Genomic DNA, 21,906 nt, shown 5'->3' with positions numbered 1-21,906 from the left:
TTTTAGTTCAATAGATAATTGAATAGGACTGACACGGACCTGAAAGAATTCAATCTATAACCGGCTTATAAGGTGTGAGAATCCAAGACCCAAAACCATATCAGTATTGTTGTGAAACTGATGTGGATCAGCCCTCATATGACTAATATGAGATCGTAACATACCATCATACTTTCGAACCCGACGTCTATGGCAGTCCATTCCGAATCAAATATCCCCTTTTAAGCGGCTCTCACTTTGCTCTTGGTTGCTGCTTCTGCGGTAGGTTGCCCTTTCTTAGTTGCACTCACTTTGGCATCATGTTGCTCCTTTCGCACGCAAGTTAGGTTAAGGATCAACTGCTCTAATACCACTCATATGGACCTAGAAAAACTTAACTCCATAAATTGACTTACAAGATGAGGAAGCCCAAATCTGCATCAATATTTTTATGAAATCTATGTAGAATTAATTCCTATATAAATGATATTGGATCGTAACAGGGAGCCACGCAGTCTAAATCACGTTTGAAATTTTAGAAAGAATAATGGCAGCAAATCAGCCCAAAACTCGTTCAGTGTTTTTGAAATAATTGAATGGTCGGGAGCCACTTAAAGTCCATTCAGAGGAAGAAAAGTGAACATTGGCTAACAAAATAAATTATTAGTTTTGAAAACTTCGAATAGGAGCCACTCATCTCACAAGTCGTTTGATTGACTTCTTGAAATATAAACGGAGCTGTCAAGATGAAACCATGGATTTTGAAAGCATAGAATGTGGGGCCAAAAGATGAATCATTTGGGTACCATGAGATTGGCTTCAGAATTTTCTTCCGATGCTCATTGCAAGTTAGTGTATGACCGTATCCAAAAAAAAATAAAAAAATGAAGGCCATTGTTTTCCTTCTCCCAAAGTCTGGAGAGAATGAACAGGCCTTTATATAGTTTTCATAGTGTCTAGATGAATAGTTGGGTTATTATCAATAACAACAATGATATTCAAATTTTTTATCCTAATTTAATGAAGTGCGGTACATGAAGATTTCAAGTAAAGAAGAACACGAGGATCCATGTAAAAATTAGGGTATTATCAACCATTTGCAAATAAGGGGATGAGAATGACAGCCATTCATAGTTGTATGGTTCCTTCCCCACACAGTGTAGGAAAACTTTTCTCAAAAATAAAAAACATAATAATTTAATTAATGGACAATGTCTACCGTCTGTCTAAAGAGAATCGCTTTTCTTTGACGTCAATCATGATGAAAAAATAGTGCAAACTCCTAAGGCAAAATATCATTACATGATCGTGAAGCCCTTGCACTAGCGTGGGGTGGAGCGATAATTTCACAACCTACTGTGTTTAGGTGCATGCAAGGTCCACACAACAAGGTAACACCCTTTTCCGCAAGCTTTTAATTTTCTTTTTGTTTCTTTCCCATTCTTGGTGGTATTCTCTCCCATATTCTTTCTTCTGCTATACCTTCTTCTCGCTTGAAGTTTTCTTTTTTCGAACTTGTTTACGTCTTTCATGAAGTTTGATTGATCTTTGTCCAATGAAAAAAGAAAAAAATTGGCCCCATTAGAAGATGAGAATAAATAGATTAATTTGGAAAACGTAATGGTACAATTACCCTCTCATGCTTTATCCTAGGGGTGTCAACGGTCCGGGTCGGTGCGGTTTCGGTCCGGTTCCACCGGTTTCGGTGTGAGTTTGGAAGTGACCGAAACCGACCCAATAAGGATTTATCGGTTTCGGTCCGGTGTCGGTTTCGGTGCGGTTTGGGTTCGGGTTGGTACCGGTTTGGATTTATTAGGTTCATTTCGGTTTGGATTGGTTTTTTAAACCGGTATGAAGCCATTAGGAAACAACCAAATGATGAATTGTTGAACTTCGATTTCTTAAATCGATTTGTAACCGGGTTGGTTTTGATTTTTGGTCTAGTTTGAATTCGATTTTCCATACAAATGTATACAAAACTATTCGAATTTTAATTTTTTTAATGAATTTTGGAGTGTTTCGGTTTCTTACCGGTTTGGTTTCGGTTTCGGTCCGGGTTTTGAGCCGGTTTCGGTTTGGTTTCGGGTTCATCCGGTTTTCGGTGCGGTTCGGTTTGGTTTTGGGGTTACAATACTTGAAACCGAACCGAACCAATAAGGCTTCGGTTCGGTTCGGTCCGGGTTGTTATCGGTTCGGTCCGGCCGGTTTTACCGGTTCGGTTTAGGAATTGACACCCCTACTTTATCCTATGTATTATCGTTGTGAAAAGGAATCCCACTCATGGGTTTTACATTCTCTTTCATCAATGATTGTCCATCTTTCATTTTTGTCATTATCCCCTCTTATTGGTGCAAAACTACACTTTGGTATCGTATGAAACCATCTTTCATATATTGTCATTATATATCACCTAATATGGTGGACACGGAATATAAATCAAGAATCATCAACACGCCATCAGTGCCTTAGTGACAAGGATTTTGACACCGACCAAATTGACATGTGGTGAGTAGATAAGCTACATCGAAACAAGCCCCTAGTTTTTTTCTTTTTTCTTTTTTGCTAAGAATTATATGTTCTAAAAAGAAAAATATGGAAAAAATATATACAGGACATTAGGGAGAGGATGCAAGACAACCCCACCCAAACAACCTGGGAGATTGGATCGATGCCCCTAAACCACCTTCGGCATTGCCATCAGCAGAGAAGGACACAGAAACCAACCCACACAGAGAAAAAATGACAAAAATCAAAGAAATCTGTATCTTGGACGACCCGAATCATCCATCTCCAAACCCATCTTAGCCAAGGCTGACCAAGAAATCACGAGGGTAGACACTTCAAACCGAGCTGCTGACTTAAATAAGAAGCTAGCGACTGAGTTTGCTTCATGAAAGCAATGAGTGATTACCCACTCCACTGGTTAGAATGCATCGTATGTATGTTAATCATCTTGAGCAATCTGATTCTATTTTTAAAACCAAGTAATCCCAACTTTATAGATTCGAACAAAAACGTCATCTTATGAGCCAAGCTAACGAATAACTCATCTTCCTGGTCATACACACCAGCATCCATAATACTGTTATTCGTATCAACTATAGAACCTCATCAATGGTCTCATCACAAAGGCTCTCCTCTACTGGTCAGTTGGAATAACCCACTAAAAGCTTTTTCTTAAGGCTATACTTTGTTGATGGAGCAAAGCCACCACTGAAAAGAACCAAGACAGCCTATTGAGGGTGGGATTCTTCCTCCAGATGGGATCTTATAGGCTGTGTTTGGTATGCATTCTGGACTGTTAAAAACATTGTTTGGTAAGCATTCCATTCTCAAAATTCTAGAATACGGTCAAGAATGCAGCTCATTCTAGAATGGGATATTTTCCCATTCTGCATTCTCCATTCTCCAGCTCTTGGCACAACCCGATGAAAATAATTCCGCCACTAATCTTATGAAAGGCACCTTCACTCCCAAAGAATAGCGTCTCATGCTTACAAATCTCCAAAAACTATTTTTCTCTCTCTCTAAAAACCGCTTCTCTCACCCCAAATCTCTCTTTTTTTCTCATTCTTAAGATCTCCTCTCGAATCCAAAATCCTAGAATCTCTTGTTTTCCTTGCGATCTTTACGAGTTTGGTGTAAACGATACTATCTAAGGAACCATTCAAAATTTTATATTTTTATTTGTGAGTTATTGATATAATAATGTTTGGGATTTTCACCAAAGAGATTCCGCCTATGATGTAAATGTCTGAGCATTCTCACATAAAAAATACATTTTAAACAAACATTTTATCCAAACAATGTTCTCATTCTCATTTAAGAACACATTCTGTATTTTCAGAATGGGAATGCACATTATCATTTTGAGAATGCTTACCAAAAACAGCCATAGTCTTGTAATATGAAGGCTGACATATACTTACTTACAGCGTGAGTGCAAGAAATTATGGGATATTCAAATAAAACAAATTATTATTATCACAAGGGTAAGAAGGATATGTTATTTTTCCAAACGTCAAGGCATTTATTCTGTCAAATGGACAAATGATGTGTCTATTTCGCGTGACTATTGGATAAAGGAGACATCATCTAAATTAACCACATGTCAAATTTGAAAGTTTAATTCAATCAAACACCCTATATCATTGGTATGTATATCTCATGTATGTTCATGCATATATATATATATATATATATATTAATATTCCAAACATTAATGGGCACCCTTCACCTCTGAACAAGAATAGGCAGTTTATATTTAAGGGGAAAAAAAAACTATAAAAATGGATGGCAAATTCGTCTTTTGATACATTTTTTTTTTGGTAGGGATACATGTATAACTGCCCTTATAAAAACTTAATTAATTAAAAATAAAACCATATATTTTGAATCATAAATTTTTTTTAAATTCCAAGAGAGCCCAATTCTACCTACAGTCCATGAAAAATGGAGGTTTTTGGTCTTTGGATCAGGATTCAACAAGCCAAGCAGCAAGATGTGTTTACACAATAGCCATTGAAACAAATATAAGAACCCTATTACATAAGATTTAATAAATTAAACCACAATTTCCCTAAGAAACAAAATCTTGGATACATAGGTAGGGATGGATCTAATCCTGTTGTTCAATCAATGGCTGGTGAGGGTCGTTTAATAAAGATTCCAAGCTTCCATCTTCCTTTTTATCTTTCCTTCTCTCATTAGCTTTGGCCCACAAAAGGAAATACAGACCTATGACCACCAATATTGCCCCAACAATGCTGTAATATAAGAATAAAATGATGATTAATTAGATTAATTGCACAGTACTGCATAGAAAATTATATACAAAAATTATACTTGGCAGTGCGGGCTTAAGTGGTCACTAACCTCCCAAGATGGGCTGCTTTCCTTAAGATAAATGTCTCTATAAGGAATGAGAAAACAATGAGCAAAGGAGAAAATGCTGAAAAAAAAACAGGCCCTTTTATGCGTGTGCACCATATTGTCACATAAGAGGCCACTCCCATAATCATAACTCCCTGCAAGAGAATTCCAACATATTTGAACACTACCTTGTCCATATGAGATATAGATCTTCAGCCCAAAAGTACATAATTATGGTAAGTATGATCACCAAGTGCTGCTATGGGTATGGGTCAGGTTTGATTGCAATAAATACATATTAAGGTGAGATATCATTTCCTAAGAGGGAGGTGAGAGATAAAAGGAGGCACTAACATACGGTATGCAATCTGGTAGTGTTCTTTTTCTTTCAATATATATTTTTTTCTTTTGGAGAAAAAAGGCTTGTGGAACCCTGTGAGAGCATGGGGGGCCGATGAGAGCATGCATTGAGGTGTCCAAGAGGGGAGGACAGGGTGATCATTATGCTCCCCCTATGTTTGGGTGCAGGAGCGCACAACCAAGTAGCATTTTTTTCTCCTTCTTTTTCTTCTTCCAATATTCAAGATAAGATTACATACATGGCTTAGAATTAGGGATTGAGTATTTTACCCCATATATCATTGTCCCAAGCTCATCCCAACTTATCTTCCATGCGGAGACATCTCTTTCAATTAAAGTTGCAACGATTGCAATTGAAACAATTCCACATACACCCATCAGAGCTGTAAGCGACAAATCTGCATGGTACGTAATAGCCGCATGTTCCTGAGTTCACCGTATATGTTAGTATTTTAATCTTCTCTCTTTTATATTAAAATCATTCTATAAATATAGGGAGAGGGATAAGTATGTCAAATACGGTAAGTTAATGGACAACACTAAAGGGGTGTTAGATGGGGTATCATATAGGAGGTGTAGGGTGGTCATTTCAAAAGGGACAAGAGAGAGAGACACACAGTGGATACTAACTTACGAGATATATATATATATATATATATACCAACACCATATCCAACCTTTTCCCATAAATATATTATGGGAAGTAGTTTTCTATTCTGAAGTAGAGCGTACACTAGTGTTTTCCTATATCTCTCTCCTCCTACAATAGAGGGACATACAGCAAGAAACCTGATCTTGAATATCTCTAATCAATTCATCTAGAATTATCGCAATTAAATTAGACTTAATCAGACTATCAAAGGGCCGGTAAGTGGGCCTGTGGCACCACTGCGCTAGGAGGATGTCCACTTTATTTCTAAACCAAAGGCCAGTCCTGTGGGCCTGTGGCAATGCTAATGCCAAAACACTACCTAACATTGACTAATATATGTAACCACTTTATTTCAGATTTTTAGTGGTGGCCTAGCTAGGACCACTGTCATTGTTTTTGGGGTGAATGGACTACTGATAGTGGTATGAGAATGATCACGTTCATGCTTTTCACCCATGGTCCATGACTATGAGAAACTTTCTATCTCTATCTTTTTCAGTTCTGCAACTCTATTAAATGAGCAGGATTAAGGAGATAACATGTTTTGGGATAGGTTTAATTTCCTTGGTATTTACATCATATATTAGCCATAACCTAAGGTTTAAATGGAGCAAATCACATCATTATCCTACTTAGTATAATAAGAATGGACTACTCTAATAAATTTATGGGAAAAAGAAGATTCCCCGAACACGCAGTCCTGGCGTCAGCATAGGGGCCAATAAGGGGGCGCATGTGTGCATCAATTGGGAGTGGGTTTATGGTGTTTTCAAAGGGATGTAGAGCATCATTTCGTCCTTTTCTGTGTCAGTGCATGAAAACTCATATATAACAAAAGTCGTTAGTTTAGTTTTAGTTTTGAAGCCCTCTCTTGGGTAGGGTCTAAGTATTGGTATTGGATCGGTTGGTTCATATCAATATCAACTGATATCAATACCGACACAAGGTTGTTCTTGGATTGGATTGGATATAAGATCAAGGGTAAAATCATAAAAATAAATAAATAAATAAATAAATAATATTTTTTAAATTAAAAATATTGGTAAAACCGACCAATCCAAATCAATGTCGATTGAGATTGATACAGATCCAATACCCAAGATTTAAATCCCAGCTCTAGAGTTTATTTTTCTATCTAAATGGATGCAATAAGATGCATCATGAGATCATATCATGATGCAGAATTCTATAACATGATGCAGAATTCTAATGTGGGTAACTTAATTAAGACGAATCTACCACTTATGTGGTAGGTTGTAATGATCTAAACGTATACAAGTCATGACATGGCATGCTATGTGTGTAGGAGGATAAAATTACTATTAGCTCCCACCCTTATTGTTCCTTAAAATAACTTTCTAGATCCTCTCCTCATTTGGTCAATTCTTCACATGGGATCCCATTATCCGTACGGTATCAGACTATGAGTCAATGCTGCATTAATTACTAACTCGTGGTCTAGAATCTAGATATATCCCTTGAGCGGTGGGATCTCATGACCTAAATACCGCTATCAAATTCTATGGGTAACAGATCACGAGTCAATGGGATCCCATGTGAGGAGGTTAACAACCATAGTTCTTGTATTTTTCTCATTTCGTGAATTCACTACCATTTCGGATTTGAGTACATACCAATAATAGACTTGATCCAGCTCCAATCAAAATGGCGATCACAACCATGAGGTGCCCAATGATCTCCTGACCATTAACTAGTGGGCCAATAATTTGTGGTCCCTTCCAAACAACCATAAGAGTTGCGCCAATGGTGGACAAGATGACTCCCCACAGCTTTGGTTGACCCTCAATCGTCCAGAACCGGAAGGTTTCTCTCCCAAAAATTACTGCCATGATGAAATGTTAAGGCCGTACTGGTGTTTGACACTACGGTTTGGGAGGTTGCTTCAATGTAACGTAGACTTGATGTCATTAGTGTTATACACACCGACCTTAGAGACCACAAAACCAAACCAAATTAATAAGAGAAGAGAAACCAATATATTTTTTCGCCTAATCAGTCATACGGGTCGATACACATGGATCATTGGATCGGTTGAATGAAAATCATTCAATTTTCACTAAAAACAATGAAGAGAAACACTCGTGTGAGTGGCCCCAAGGAGGTAAGAAAAGTTGAACTTAAAACCACACACTTCTTGAGGCAAAGGTCTCTTGCCAATTCGACTGCCTCCTTGGGATTAACCATCTCTTCCTTCAACTCTTCAGGATTATTAAGCCAAAACAAGGTTAATTTCTAGAGGGAAAGAGAGAGAGATTACATGATGAAGCCCAACAAGAATGCCCAGAAGAATATTTGGAATGTGAGTGGAGGCCTTCTGCCCCTGCAAAAGCAAAGCCGCGGGAAGCATGAGAGAGAGAGAGAGAGAGAGAGAGAGAGAGAGAGAGAGAGAGAGAGAGGGAGGTGATCTTCATTATATAACTACCTTTCTAAGAATTAAGCGAGAAGGGAGAGTAGGATGGTAGAGATAATCTGCTCGTAGACAACAAATACAGGGCCACTGACACCACCGGAGATGATGGATCGCAGGAGAACAGGAAGAACCGAGAAGCAAAGATTACTTAGAATGAGAATTAAATGAGGTTTGCAGCCCTCCACCACTGCAAAGGACCCCATCTGGGTTTCTTTTCTTTGCTCCAAATCAGAACAACAATGGTGAACGGGTGAACCCTCCAAGCCCCTATATTTTTTCTCCTATTTCTCCTCTCCTCTTCATCATTGGATTGGGATTTTTTAAATTAGCGGACGAGAAGCAAATGCATGGGAACAAGTGAAGGACAGAAAAGTCTTTTCAATAAGAGAGTTAAGAGAGGCAGATAAAGACTGAACACGTTATAAACTTGTAAAATTTTTACTACATGGTCACAAATTCACCCTGTACTAAAATCATTCTTGTACAGCCTGATCCACATAAATAGAATCCACCCAAAAGAAACCCCGTGGTGGATTCGATTTGTATGGATCAATCCCATACTATAAACTAGAGAGAATCTGTTTCATGGGTAACTATCCATTTGGGGAGGACCCCTTGTGGATAGGAAATCCAGATTGGGGAAACCCATGACCTCCCTGAGACACATACACTAGACCTCCACTGACATGCGACCATCACTGCGCTAAAAGGAGGTTTCCTTAATTTGTACGGCGTGATGCTTTCAACATCAGTTCTAGCTTCGAGTGATCCAAAATCAAGGGCGGGCCATGTAGCTATGCTCTAATGCCCACAATCGCTACCTAACTTATGTGAACACTTTATTTCATAGTTTCAGTGGTGGCCTACCTAGGACTACTATTGTGATGTTTTACAAACCATGTATTCGATACACAAATACAATGAAAAGACAATTTAATCCTTTTCACTATGGAGAGAAAACCCTATTTCTATTTATTTATATCAATAGAGGGAGTGTGGCCCCTTATGTGCCAAACACGGGGAAATGTGAAATGACCACCGTACCCTTGGTCCCCTCCTGATTGATGCCCTTGTGAGTGTTATGATTGGCCAGTTCACAGGTGCAAGGGCAATGCTATCGAACAGGATCCTTTTCCAATATCAATAATATTACATAGATTAAAAAAAAAAAAAAAAAAAAAAAAAACATTGGTAGTTATTAGGGTAACAATAAATTATGACATTTTCAGAAGTCACAAGACAAACATGAGGTGTCTTTTGTTCCACTCAAAATTGAGAAAATACATAGTAATTGTTAGAATACTTATAAGCATGCATACACAAGAAGCATGAAATATTTGAAAGATAATTTAATTGAATTAGACTTTGAAATTTGACACATGACTAATCTATATCATGCCATGTTCTCTTTATCCAATGGTAGAAAGAGATTGGTGTGAGAAGTGCTGGTGACTAGCTTACAACACTCAATCCCACTGGTCAATACATTGGGTAATACTATGTCATAACATAGGAGTGTTGTCTACATCAATGCTCCCTATTTCTATCTCTCTCCTCCCTCGAACAAGGGGCAAGGATGTCTTTTCATATGAAAGGATAAAAATAGACTCATGGAAATACTAGCATGGCCACACTCCCAGACAGAGTTCTTTTTTCCTTCATTAATATAAACCCAATGCATTGGGTAGCTGGATCATGGTTCAAAGTATCGGATTGCCTGTATCCATATCGGTTTTGCATTTTTTTTTATAGGTAAATTGTATGTATTAAGAAAAAAATATATATATATAAAAACATAGAGAAAGACAACCCCTACAACCTTTTTTGGAAGACCAAAAGAAAGGAGGAGAGGCCCCTAAATCACGCAGGACAAACCCTGTAGCACAATTCTTGTAATATAGGAAGAAAAGCTTTAGCAATTGGGAAAAGATGTTATAGATAAGTTAAGTAGCCCAATCTCGAGATCGAAGAAAATATGGGGCACTTTTCATGCGATGCCTTTTCCGCAAATCGGTTTTTGCATGTTCTCAATACCTATCGGTTGAATGGTACAGATCAAGGGTAAAAAAAAAAAACTAAAAAATACTTTCTAGTTTTATATTTCAGAAATACATACCAATAATAGACTTGATCCAGCTGCACCCAAAATTGCAATAACCAGCATGAGGTACCCAATGAGCTCCTTTAAATCAACCAGTGCTGAGTCATTGAACACTAAACGTACGTTGATGAGTTGTGGGTCTTTCCAAACAACCATCACAGTTGTGCCAATGGTGGATAAGATCACTCCCCATACCTTTGCTTGACCCTCAATCGTGGTGAACCTGAAAGTTTCTCTCCGGAAAATCACTGCGATAATGAAGGTTAAGGGCGTACTGGTGTTAAGCACTACGGTTTGGGATGTTGCTTCAAAGTAGCGTAGACTTGATGTCAATAGCGTCACAGACATGGACCTTAGAGACCATCAAAACAAAAACAAATTTAGAGAAGCCAACTCTTCTACTTGAGGATAATTAAGCCAAAACAAGGTTGAGAGAGAGAGAGATTACAGGATGAAACCCAACAAGAGCGCCCAGAAGAATATTTTGACTGTGAGTGGAGGTCTTCTGCCCCTGCAAATCCAAAGCCAGAAAAATCAGAGAGAGAGAGAGAGAGAGAGAGAGAGAGAGAGAGAGAGAGAGAGGGGGGGTTTGGTCTTTTATGTTTTTGTACCTTTCTAAGAAATAAGCGAGAAGGGAGAGGAGGATAGTAGAGATAATGTGCTCGTAGACCACAAAAACAGGGCCACTGACACCACTGGAGATGATGGATTGCAGGAGAACAAGAAGAACTGCGTAGCAGAGATTACTTAGGATGAGAAATAGATGAGGTTAAAAGCCCTCCAGTACTGCACAGAAGCCCATCTGGGATTATGGGTTGGCCTTCTTTGCTCCAAACTAGAACAATGGCCAACCCTGCATGCCACTCAACTTTTCTCCCTATTTCTCTCACCAGCAAAATTAGGATTTTCTTTCGATATTGGTTGTATCAAATATTGTTTTTTTTCCCAGGTACACCCCTCTGGTTTGTCTTATATGGAGTTTACATCCTCTTCAGCAAGTGATGAGGTGCAGTGACCATCGAACAACTGAGAGCATTAGGCACACGCCCAAAGGAGCTCTCAGTCACCCGATGCTCATTGCACTAGTGCTGCAGCTGCTGCAGACAATTTTCACACTCCTACATGTCAGTCCATATGATTTTATTAACTACAATGAACCAAGTTTCTCTTCACTAACGGTAAAAAGAGTTGTGTTTTGTGTCTACCTCAGGGGATTGGTCCACTAGTGAATTGTCATGGGTAAAATGCCTTATGAGATGTCTTATCTATGTTCAAATCACATTGACAGCGCCGTTGGGGCCATTCACAGCCGAATTAATTTGGGACGACTTAAGAACCCCTTTGGGGTTGGCTGGACTAGGGGAATAGTCATCGCAAAGGTTAGGAAATCTTTGTTAGCAAAAAAAAAAGTATATACACTTATTATTGCGCTTGTATATATTTGAAAAAAGTTTTGAGTCCATTATATGAACATGGGTAAATTTGTAATTGTGGGAGGATTAGGGTCTCGACTCTCTAAGGTGCTTATATATGATCTCTACGAAGGAAAACCCCAATAGAAGTTCGTGAACCCTAGCTAAGATAGTGTGGTAATCATTTTAGCCCTTTGGAGAAAAATTTTCACCCAAATATATGGGAGAGGGATAGGTATGCCGTCGATATCAAGTATGTTAGTGGATAGTACTAATATGATCACATGATGGAGTATCATTCAGAAATGATATGATGGTCATTTCAGAAAAAGAGAAGAGAGAGATAGACACAATGGGTGCTAGCATACTTGATATCGGTGGCATACCCAACCTTTTCCCCAAACGTATATTAGAATATATGCCACATTTATTAATGTATTTTCAAATCAGTGTGCCTCATAATACTAGTATATGTCCCGCAATAATATTTTTTCTTTGGAGACGACTTATCTGCTTATGTTATTATCTATGAGATCTATACTAATTCTCTTATCACAAAATTATTGATTATAATAGGCTTCTGATCCCTTATTATGGCTAAATCAAGGGTGAGTGGATGGACATATCATCAGCAGTTATCTCATTCTTCTTCTTCATATCGTCAGCTTTTGCCCATAATATTAGGTACAGCCCCACAACTACTAGAAAAGCTCCCACAATGCTACAAAATCAAATAAGCAAACCGATGAGAAAGAAGAATAAAAAACAAGAATTTAAGAATATTAATACATACAATGATAAAGTACTATGGAGTTCAATTCGAACAAAATTCTCACTAATCTTACCTAAAATTGAGAACAAGGCTACAGTCACTCATCCTCACGCCTTCTTAGATCTAGAGAAAATATCATTTACTACAAATTTATAGTGAAACCTATATAGGTACACTTTACTGTAATAGCATATCCGTAAAACCCTAAAATATTTCTTCGTAGATTGATTTACCTGCGTTCCTACAGTTTGTCGAGGGCCGAATAACAAAGACGACATACAAGATGGGCAACGATCCAAAAATAAATAACATGTAAGGTGGGCCAATTACTTCGGGCCTCAAGCCCGCGGAACCTTCAAGCCTCAAGCCCTTGGACCATTCGGGCCCGGTTGGATTTGACTGAATAAGGACAAAACTTAGCTGGTAGGGTTGAGGATTTATCAACCCGAGATCATGGCTAGGCTAGGACATGAGCTCTCCGGTGCCACTGGAGGCCCAATTGCATCCAACAGATCAGAGGATTTGGTGTTGCATGTCCATGTGTTGGGTTACATGCCCGGTCCTCCGAACCGTTCGATGTGCATTGGACCTTCAGGGGCACTAGAGAGGATCCGGTTCCAAGACCCATGAGGACATGGGATATCAGCTTGGGTATGGTTTCAGATTTTCACCCAGATTGGGCTTCTTGTGGCTTTGGTTCCATTTTCTAGTGTCCAAACATCATAATGGATTTGCTAGATTGGGTTCTGTTACCATAAGTCTTTTTTATTCACAACTGAGTATGCTTTAAAGACTATCAACATTGATTATAACCTTTTGGCTTTCAAATCTACATTGAATTGTAAGTTTAAGATTTAGGAGTAAGTTAAAAGAGTAAACTGACCTCCCCAAATGTGCAGAGTCACCAAGTACAATTGTTTCCAATAGGAAGGAGAAAACAATGAGGAGTGGTGTAAATGCTGATGTAAAGACTGGACCCCTTTTGTGTATGCTCCATGTCATCACATAGAATGAGAGTCCTATTATCCCAATTCCCTACAAATCCCAGGATGATATGTATAATTTCAGTTGCAATACAACCATATGCATGCAACTTATATTGTATTGTGTTGTGGTCAGATATCAACAACAAACTCAATCTTATTCCAATTTAATGGAATCGGCTATAAGTTCAAATAGTCATTTACTAAATATGTATTTTTGTTTACTTGAATAATCACTTATCAAAAAATCTAATAAATTACCCCAAAGAGGATGACTACAAGAACTAAGCCTCCATCCCATTGAAGTTCCCAGGATGAACGTGGGATCACAATTGCTGTGACTATGGCTATTTGGATGGTCCCGAAGAAGGTCATCATTGCCGTCAATGATAAATCCGCTGGATACACTCGCGTAACATGGCCCTGCCAAATCAAATTTAAACATTCAGAGAATTTGAATTACATACATACATACATACATATGAGGATACTAGATCAGGAGACCATGTAAGGGGTATATTATTTATCCTTGATAAAATCAACCTCAACTAACCTTATATGAAATCATGCTAGGTTTAGTTTGGATGTCTCACAAATCTATTATGTGCATTAATTCTATCATAATACCTCTATCATGTTATTGGTGAAGCATGATCTCAGTTTAATCCAAGAATTACCATTCACTCTTCCCCAAACACCTGGTGGTCCCAAATTTTCATGGAGATATTTATATAGGAGGTAGTTTTCTATTTTCAAGGACTTAGGGTTTCTCTATATTGTAATGCTTTTTAATGCTATATATGGAGTGATCGTAAGGAGGAGTGTGTGAGGGTTTGTAATTTCTTCATGAAAATAGTGGAAGCTTTGGTTTATCCTTCAACCCGTGGATGTAGCCCATCTTTTTTTTTCGCTAAGAAATCATATGTATTAAAAAAGAGAAAAAAGAGAAGAGAATATACAACTAGGGAAAATAAAGACCCTCAATTGGGCTCAGAGGGAGACTACTCCACCTTCTGCATTGGCATCAGCAGAGAAGAATCCACATCAAAGACCCAATCCCAAAGGAAAAATAACACTGAAGAAAATTATTTAAATCGGTATCTAGGACGACACTGACTATCTAATTCCAGATCCATTAGAACTAGCGCAAGCCACGTAGATATTGGAGAAGATAACTCATACTTCGCAACCGACTTAGCGAGGAAGTCCACAACCGAATTTGCTTCACGAAGGCAATGAATTATATTCCAAGTCAGCAATTGCAGGTATGGAATCATACTCATCCACCTTTGTAATCCAATCCATGGGATTTTCCAATTCGAAATAAAGATAACCACAGCCACCAAATCGCACTCAATCTAGAGTTTAGTGATCCCCATCTCTCTTGCAACTTCCAAACCCAAAATAACAACCATTATTTCTGCTTCAAAATTTGTTTGGGACCCCAAAAATTTTCTGAACAACTGTAGAACTTCAGCTTTGTCATTTCGGAAAATCCCACCTGCCCCTGCTTTTTCTGGATTTCTCAGAGAGCATCCGTCTGTATTGAGCTTAACCCAACCAAGGGGTGACAAACACCAAAACACTTCGAGAATCTCCTTTGGCTGTTAATGCCTTATGGAAATGCCTAGATTTTCTAGCACAAAGAAGATCATCAAAAGAAAGAGGGGATCCTGTGTTACCTATTGCCTGAAGACTGATCTCACCCTTCACCATAGCAAAGCAGTGTCTGATAGTCTTAGAAATCTCCTAGAAGCGCCTAGCATTTCTTTCATGCCAAATACTATAGAGAACAAGGGAGAAACCACACATCCACACAGATTTGCAATGGATCTTCCTTGCAGATTGCTTCCACCAAGTTATGAGGTTGCTCATATCAACAAAGTATGGCCACTGGATTCCGAAACCACTACAAAAAGCCCATCCACAAGTTTATTGCGAAGTCACAATTGTAAAAAATATGGGATATCGACTCTTCCTCTTCACCGTAGAGACAACATTTAGATGCCAAATTAACCCCTCTTCTGTGGATCATGTCGTCCATTGGCAATTTATTCTGAATCAAACGCCAAGCAAAAACAGATTGCTTTGGCTATACACCTTATTTCCAAATGATATTAAACCAATCTACTTTTTCATGTTTTTTCCGAGTTTCCTCCCAAGCCGATTTAATGGAGAAATACTTGATGGGGTGAGACACCAGAGGCAAGAGTCCTCAACATTATGAATGAAAATTTGCTTTGCTTTCTCCCAAATAGCAGCAAGAAATTTCGATTCAACCAGGGGGAAAACCCAAGAAGACTGGGAAATAAAATTTTCCACTTTTACCTTCAATCCTGAGAAGAGATTAGGGTCCAGATTTGATTGCTCCGCAATGGAATTTATACCCAACCATCTATCCAACCAGAAATTAATACATTCCCTATAGCCAACAATCCACTGTTCAATGTCAACGACAAAATTCCAAACCTTTTTCAAACCAAGAGAAATGGAAGAGGATCTATAGCCATGCCTTAGCGATCCATCCTCTTTGATAAATCTCTCCTTGAAGAACCTACTCAAGATAGAGTCTTTGTGCTTGATTTTCCACGTCAGTTTGCATAAGCAAGCAAAATTCACCTCGCGCAGTCTTCTAATTCCCAATCCACCTTCCCTCTTGGGCTTACACACATCTTTCCATTTTACCACTACCTTCTTAGTCACCTCCATATCACCTGACCAAATAAATTTTCACATCTAGCGCTCAACCAGCTTCACTGTCCCTTTTGGCCACCAATACACAGAGAAGTTGTGAATAGGGATACCTGAGATGACTAACCGCACAAGCTGCACTCTCCCAGCCATAGAGAGGAGTTTGCCTTTCCAACCCGACAATCTACCTTTTATCTTATCAAGTAGAGAAAGTAAGTGACAGTTCTTCACTTTACCTTTAAAGATCTCAACTTCCAGATATTTTGTGGGAAGATTTTTTGTCACAATTCCCAAGTATTCACTAATAAATTGTTTTCTATGTGGAGCAATCTTCCCAAAGAACAACTTATTTTTTTTCAAATTAATTTTCTAGTTGGAGAAAGCTTGATACTTTGATAAAAATTCATGCAGCTGTTTAACATACCTGGCTGATCCGTTCATAAAAATAAAAATATCATCAGCGAAGAAAATATGGGAAGGGATAGCTGCACCTTTAGGGCCAGGGAGGACTTTCAGTTTCCCTTCCATAATAAGGTTCTTCAATCCCCTACACAACACTTCATCTGCCAGGATAAAATGGATTAGAGAGAGATGGGATCTCCTTGCCTTAGACCTCTGCCAACACAAAAAAAAACCCACTGGAACCCCATTCAATAGGATAGAAATCCTTGAAGAAATCAACATTTGATGAATCTTGTTTATCCATCTAATGGAAAATCCAAATTTCTCCAAAGTAGCAAAGAGAAATTCCCAAGATAGGGAATCATAAGTTTTATGAACATCCAGCTTTAAGCCCAAATCGCCACCCCTAACTGTTGAGTGCATCAAATTCGCCAGCTTTGAAGCAAGACTGATGTTAGTTGAGATGACCTTACCCTTCTGGAATGCACCATGTTCTTCAGAAATTAATCTTGGAAGAAGCGTAGTCAGCCTAGAAGTAGAGGTTTTTGACAAAACTTTACAAAAGAAATTTCCTATACAAATGGGGCGGAATTTTTCTAAAGAGGTTGCACCATCAAATTTAGGGATTAGAGTTAAAAAAGCATTATTTACCCCATTATGAAGCTTGCCCACTAAAAAGAAATAGTACACAGCCTGCAGAAATCCTTTTCCACAATAGCCCAACATTGTCTAAAGAAAATCCCTGACAAAACCATCTGGGCTAGGAGAGATTTCCGCATCTAAGTTCCAAACTGCTCGCTTGATCTCCTCTCTTGTTGGAATAGCTTCCAAGAGATGATTATCCTCCTCAGTGATAACCTTTGGAACCTGCTCAAGCAAGTCATAGTGAGGTGTAACTTACACCGATGCTTCAGTATGGAAATTTTTATAATATTCAACTATATATCTAACCAACTCCTACTAATCAGAGATCCAAGAACCATCATCTTGGTGTAAAGTACTAATATGGTTTTTTGATCTTCTAATCTTCACTAAGAGGTGAAAGAATTTAGAATTACAATCCCCATTCTTCAACCACTTAATTTTAGCCTTCTCAGACCACATCTTCTCCTGCAATTTACTAGCATTCAAAAGAGCGGTTTTTGCATCAACTTCGGCATTAAAGAGGTCATCCGTCATACTTGACAAATCGATTTCATCCTGCACCCTTTAAAGCTCTGCAGATGCCTTGTCTACCTCCTCATTTAGATTTGGGAAAGCATCTTTAGCCCAAGCTATTAGACCCACTTTTAACCAATTTTAATTTTGATGCCAAAATAAAAATAGGATTCCCACTCACTGATTGAGACCAAATATTACCCACCACAGTTTGAAACTGATCATTCTCCATCCAGAAACTATGAAACCAAAACGGGATGTTATTTGGTTTAGTAATGTCACATGATTGAATCAAGAGAGGGACATAATCCGAAGCCGAGCAAATAATAACTCGTTGAGAAATATTTCTAAACATGTCAATCCATTTTTCATTCTAAAAGCTACGGTCCAAAACAGCCATCATATTACCCCTCTTCCTATTATTCGACCAAGGATACTTTTTACCCTGAGACGGGCAAGGGAGAAGCATACAAGCATCAATCATGGCTTGGAATTCCGCTGCCAACCCCATATTGAAAATACCAGGTCCTCTCTTCTCATGTGATAATAAAGTGACATTGAAATCACCAACAACAAGCCACGGGGTTGCATTTACATATACCGCCGCTAAATCAGACCAAAGAGCCTCCGCTCAATTTTGAAGTAGCTAGAATGGATAAAAGAAATTAATCCTCTCTTACCCAGCCAATCTACCTCAACTGTGAGCAACTGATCGGACATAGAAATAATAGATGGCCGAACCATACCCCATTTCCAAATAATCCACAAGTTAGGAACTCTGTCCCGACGAACATTGTGAATAATCTTTGTAGATGAGTTACGTCCACGACCTAGTGATAACCAAAGCTTCCACTATTCTGATGAAGAAATTACAAAACCCAAAAGCCTTTACCTCCTTACGAAAGAAACCCTAATCCTAGAAAGTACAAAATTGTCACCAGTATAAACGACTCCCAAAAAATTCAATTAGGATTCTACCATTATTGGAGAAAAATCACCAATACTTCCTCGATTAAACTAAAATCAGGCTTCACCTAAATAACAAAAACTTCAATCTTCAAACTAACTATCAAAATAATAATAATAATAATAATAATAATAATAATAATAATAATAATAATAATAATAATAATAATAATAATAATAATAATAATAATAATAATAATAATAATAATAATAATAATAATAATAATAATAATAATAATAATAATAATAATAATAATAATAATAATAATAATAATAATAATAATAATAATAATAATAATAATAATAATAATACATTAAAAAAAATAGAAAACTCAAATTTACCATTAAAATGTTCCAGAAGCAAGATGCAAGTACCCCAAAGATGATCATAATACCACCAACATAACCCTCATCACTATCTACTTGAAAACTTGGAAATTTTGTTGATTTGAGAATGGTGGGTCCTGTCCAAAGCACTGTAACCAATACTCCTGCAGTAGATGAAGTCACACCCCAAATCTTAGCCTGCCCATTACTGCTCCAAAATTGAAACTTCTCCTGCCCAAAAGCCACCGCTAGAACGAAGATGACCGCAGTTTTCGAGTTCAAACCAATGCTTTCATAGGATGACCCAATGAATTGTAGTGCCATTGTCAAGAGCAACTGGCAAAGCGTCCTATTAATTTTCAATGTGGAAATTGGACCAAAGATTATTTTCGCCATAACAAATATGGTTGGACTAGGCTGAAATTTCTTAGCCTGGCCGGCCCATTTTATGAACCTGACCCAATAACCCAAAACTAATCGGGGCAGCTACGTGTACATTTTATTCTATGGCACAATCTCCTAGATCTACGAGATAAAAAAAAATTAATCACAAACAAGTAAGATAGAAAAACAAAATCAAATCTACTTATTTTGTAATTAATTTTCTTATCTCATAGATCTAAGCAATTTTCTCTTATTTTAATATGAGTTGGGTATACTTAACTGTAGGAATCCCAACAAGAAGGTATAGCATAGTATCTTGACGGAGAGTGGGGGCCTCTTCTGTCTGTAAATGGAAAAAAAAAAGCCTAAATAAGTATTATTTCTGTTGGGTGAGATTCGAAAGTAGAGAGCACCTATTTTTTATGGCCAATTCACTTCAGTTGTTTCACGGGATATTATTAAACTTTATTCCCCGATTAAGAGATAGATAAAAACGGAATTAATAATCCCACATTGGATGTAAGTAGCCCAATGTGAAGACTTAGGGCCCGTTTGATAACGTTTCAAGAAACGCGTTTCTGCCGTTTCTGTTTCCAGAAACAACAGAAACGGAGCAAAAACTGTTTGATAAAATTGTTTTGTTTCACTTATTTTTAAAAATAGAAATAGAAATAGAAATTTTTATTTATTTATGGTTCAAGAAACGACCCAAGCGAAACAAGTTTCGCTGTTTCTGGAAACGACTTGTGGCAATTCTTTCATTGGTTACCATCGACTTCTAAAAACATGACTTATCAAACACCTTCAATTCCATTTCTGTTTCTAGAAACAGAAATTTATGTTTCTGCCGTTTCTTAAAACAGAAACGGTAGAAACGTTATCAAACGGGCCCTTAAAGGTACTTAAAGGTACTTGGGCACCCTCTCCTTAATGACTAATTTTTTTAGGATGAATTCTACCCAAGTCCCTAACAACATATGCGAAGCTTAGACGAGGAGCATTATATGGGAAAATCTCTCGGTATCTCAAGATAGAGCCCTCTTATGGGGTCTGATGGTGGTATCCATATCTTTGCATTTGCACGTTCTTTCAGGAGCTTCATTGGTATGAGTTTCTGCATGTTTGCTGGGAGCAAAATCAAGTGGCAGATTATGTCTTCTTTGGCTTCAGACTTTTCAAAAATCATTTTTTACCCTCATGATTTCTCAAAGGATCCTTGTAAGTTTGTCGAGGATGGTGCAAATTCTGTTGCAGGCTGGGGATGCCCGTCTTGCTTTAGAGGTCTTCTTTGTTTCTTTTAGGTCCTCCCAGCCATTGGATGCACGCTGGGCATCCCAGTGGCTGAAGAGGATCTGGTTCCAAGTATGAAATAGTGTTTGGAGAATTTACCTTTCAAGGAAGAAGGCAAGAACTGATATGACGACGGTGGCAACAATGTGCTCATAGACGACAATGGCGAGGGCATTGACACCTTTCGAGAGGATGAATTGGATGAGAATCATGAACACTGCAAGGCATAGCTCATTTAAGGTAAGAACGAGGTAGGGTTTGCATGTCTCAAACCATAACCCAAGCCCCCTAAGCTCCATCTTTTGGCTTCTTCTATCTCAAAAGCTTCACCAGAAGAAGAACTTGACCTTCTCAGCCTCTCAAAGGTGAGGTAGATATTTATTTTGTCAGTTGAAATGCTTTAGCAGTACATGTGACGGCTAGTATCATTGACAAACGGTTAGGACCATTAGGTATACCTAAAGTTTGATAGTGATGGCCACATAATTGTTGGATATAACTATTATCATGTTTAAAAATAGGTCCCTTCTATGTGTAGTTCACGTCACTATTTTTTTCTATTTTTTGGGTTAATCTTTAAAATTGTTATAATGAATTGAGGTTGATGGATATAACCTGTAAATTCACCCTCAAAAGAATCTTGTAGGGAGATAAGTATCTTCCCCATCACATCACCAGCATTGGAAGACCGGCATGAAACTACCATAGCTCCAATTGCAAGAAACAAAGGTATTTGGTAGAGTAAGGCAACAGCGGGTGCGATAGGCATGGCTCTAGGGCTCACAGTGCAATAGTTCCTCTTCTTAATCCTGGTATCAGCTGATTGTTTGATCATGGTCTGGGAGGACACACAAGGCAGCGGGGCCAGAATTGGTGTGCTGTGGATCGAAGGACAAGACTGAGGATTTAGAGGATATGTGTGGTGAACAAGAGGGCTGCAGAAAAGGGGGGCAGGGAATTGCAGAGGGTGAGGGTGAGGGCTAGGGCTGGGGCGGGGGCGGGGGCGGGGTCGGCTGGGCCAGAGGAGTGGGAAAAAGACTAAGAGCATTACAGCAAACTCACCACAACATACTACCACTTATATGCAGTATTACTGTTGTGTGTCTCGCTCTAAAGCCAAGGAAGG

General features: G+C 38.3%; 2 protein-coding genes and 1 long non-coding RNA gene across 3 annotated transcripts; all 3 read right to left on the bottom strand.

Annotated features, from left to right (window-relative positions):
• Window positions 1–4,368: 4,368 nt before the first annotated feature.
• LOC122075782 (WAT1-related protein At5g64700-like) lies at window positions 4,369–8,514 on the bottom strand. The gene is made up of 6 exons (XM_042640944.1): window positions 8,307–8,514; window positions 8,142–8,204; window positions 7,498–7,811; window positions 5,482–5,637; window positions 4,855–5,006; window positions 4,369–4,745 (listed from the first exon to the last, which is right to left on the bottom strand). Exons 3-6 carry the CDS (start codon window positions 7,711–7,713, stop codon window positions 4,598–4,600), a joined length of 672 nt encoding a protein of 223 aa, XP_042496878.1. The 5' UTR covers window positions 7,714–7,811; window positions 8,142–8,204; window positions 8,307–8,514; the 3' UTR covers window positions 4,369–4,597.
• A 1,720-nt stretch (window positions 8,515–10,234) lies between these two features.
• LOC122075780 lies at window positions 10,235–12,051 on the bottom strand. Its single transcript, XR_006139350.1, has 3 exons — window positions 11,007–12,051; window positions 10,844–10,906; window positions 10,235–10,747 (listed from the first exon to the last, which is right to left on the bottom strand). It is a non-coding gene; the product is annotated as an uncharacterized LOC122075780 (long non-coding RNA).
• Window positions 12,052–12,161: 110 nt separating this feature from the next.
• Window positions 12,162–21,149, bottom strand: LOC122077537 (WAT1-related protein At5g64700-like). Its single transcript, XM_042643496.1, has 6 exons — window positions 20,880–21,149; window positions 19,771–19,833; window positions 19,122–19,455; window positions 13,824–13,985; window positions 13,463–13,614; window positions 12,162–12,528 (listed from the first exon to the last, which is right to left on the bottom strand). Exons 1-6 carry the CDS (start codon window positions 21,077–21,079, stop codon window positions 12,405–12,407), a joined length of 1,035 nt encoding a protein of 344 aa, XP_042499430.1. The 5' UTR covers window positions 21,080–21,149; the 3' UTR covers window positions 12,162–12,404.
• Between the last annotated feature and the right edge of the window lie 757 nt (window positions 21,150–21,906).

This window comes from Macadamia integrifolia, chromosome 4 (assembly GCF_013358625.1).
Source record: "Macadamia integrifolia cultivar HAES 741 chromosome 4, SCU_Mint_v3, whole genome shotgun sequence".
Lineage (NCBI taxonomy): Eukaryota > Viridiplantae > Streptophyta > Magnoliopsida > Proteales > Proteaceae > Macadamia > Macadamia integrifolia.
The sequence above is the reverse complement of the archived record's forward strand: the minus strand, read 5'-3'. Positions and strand labels throughout refer to the sequence as shown.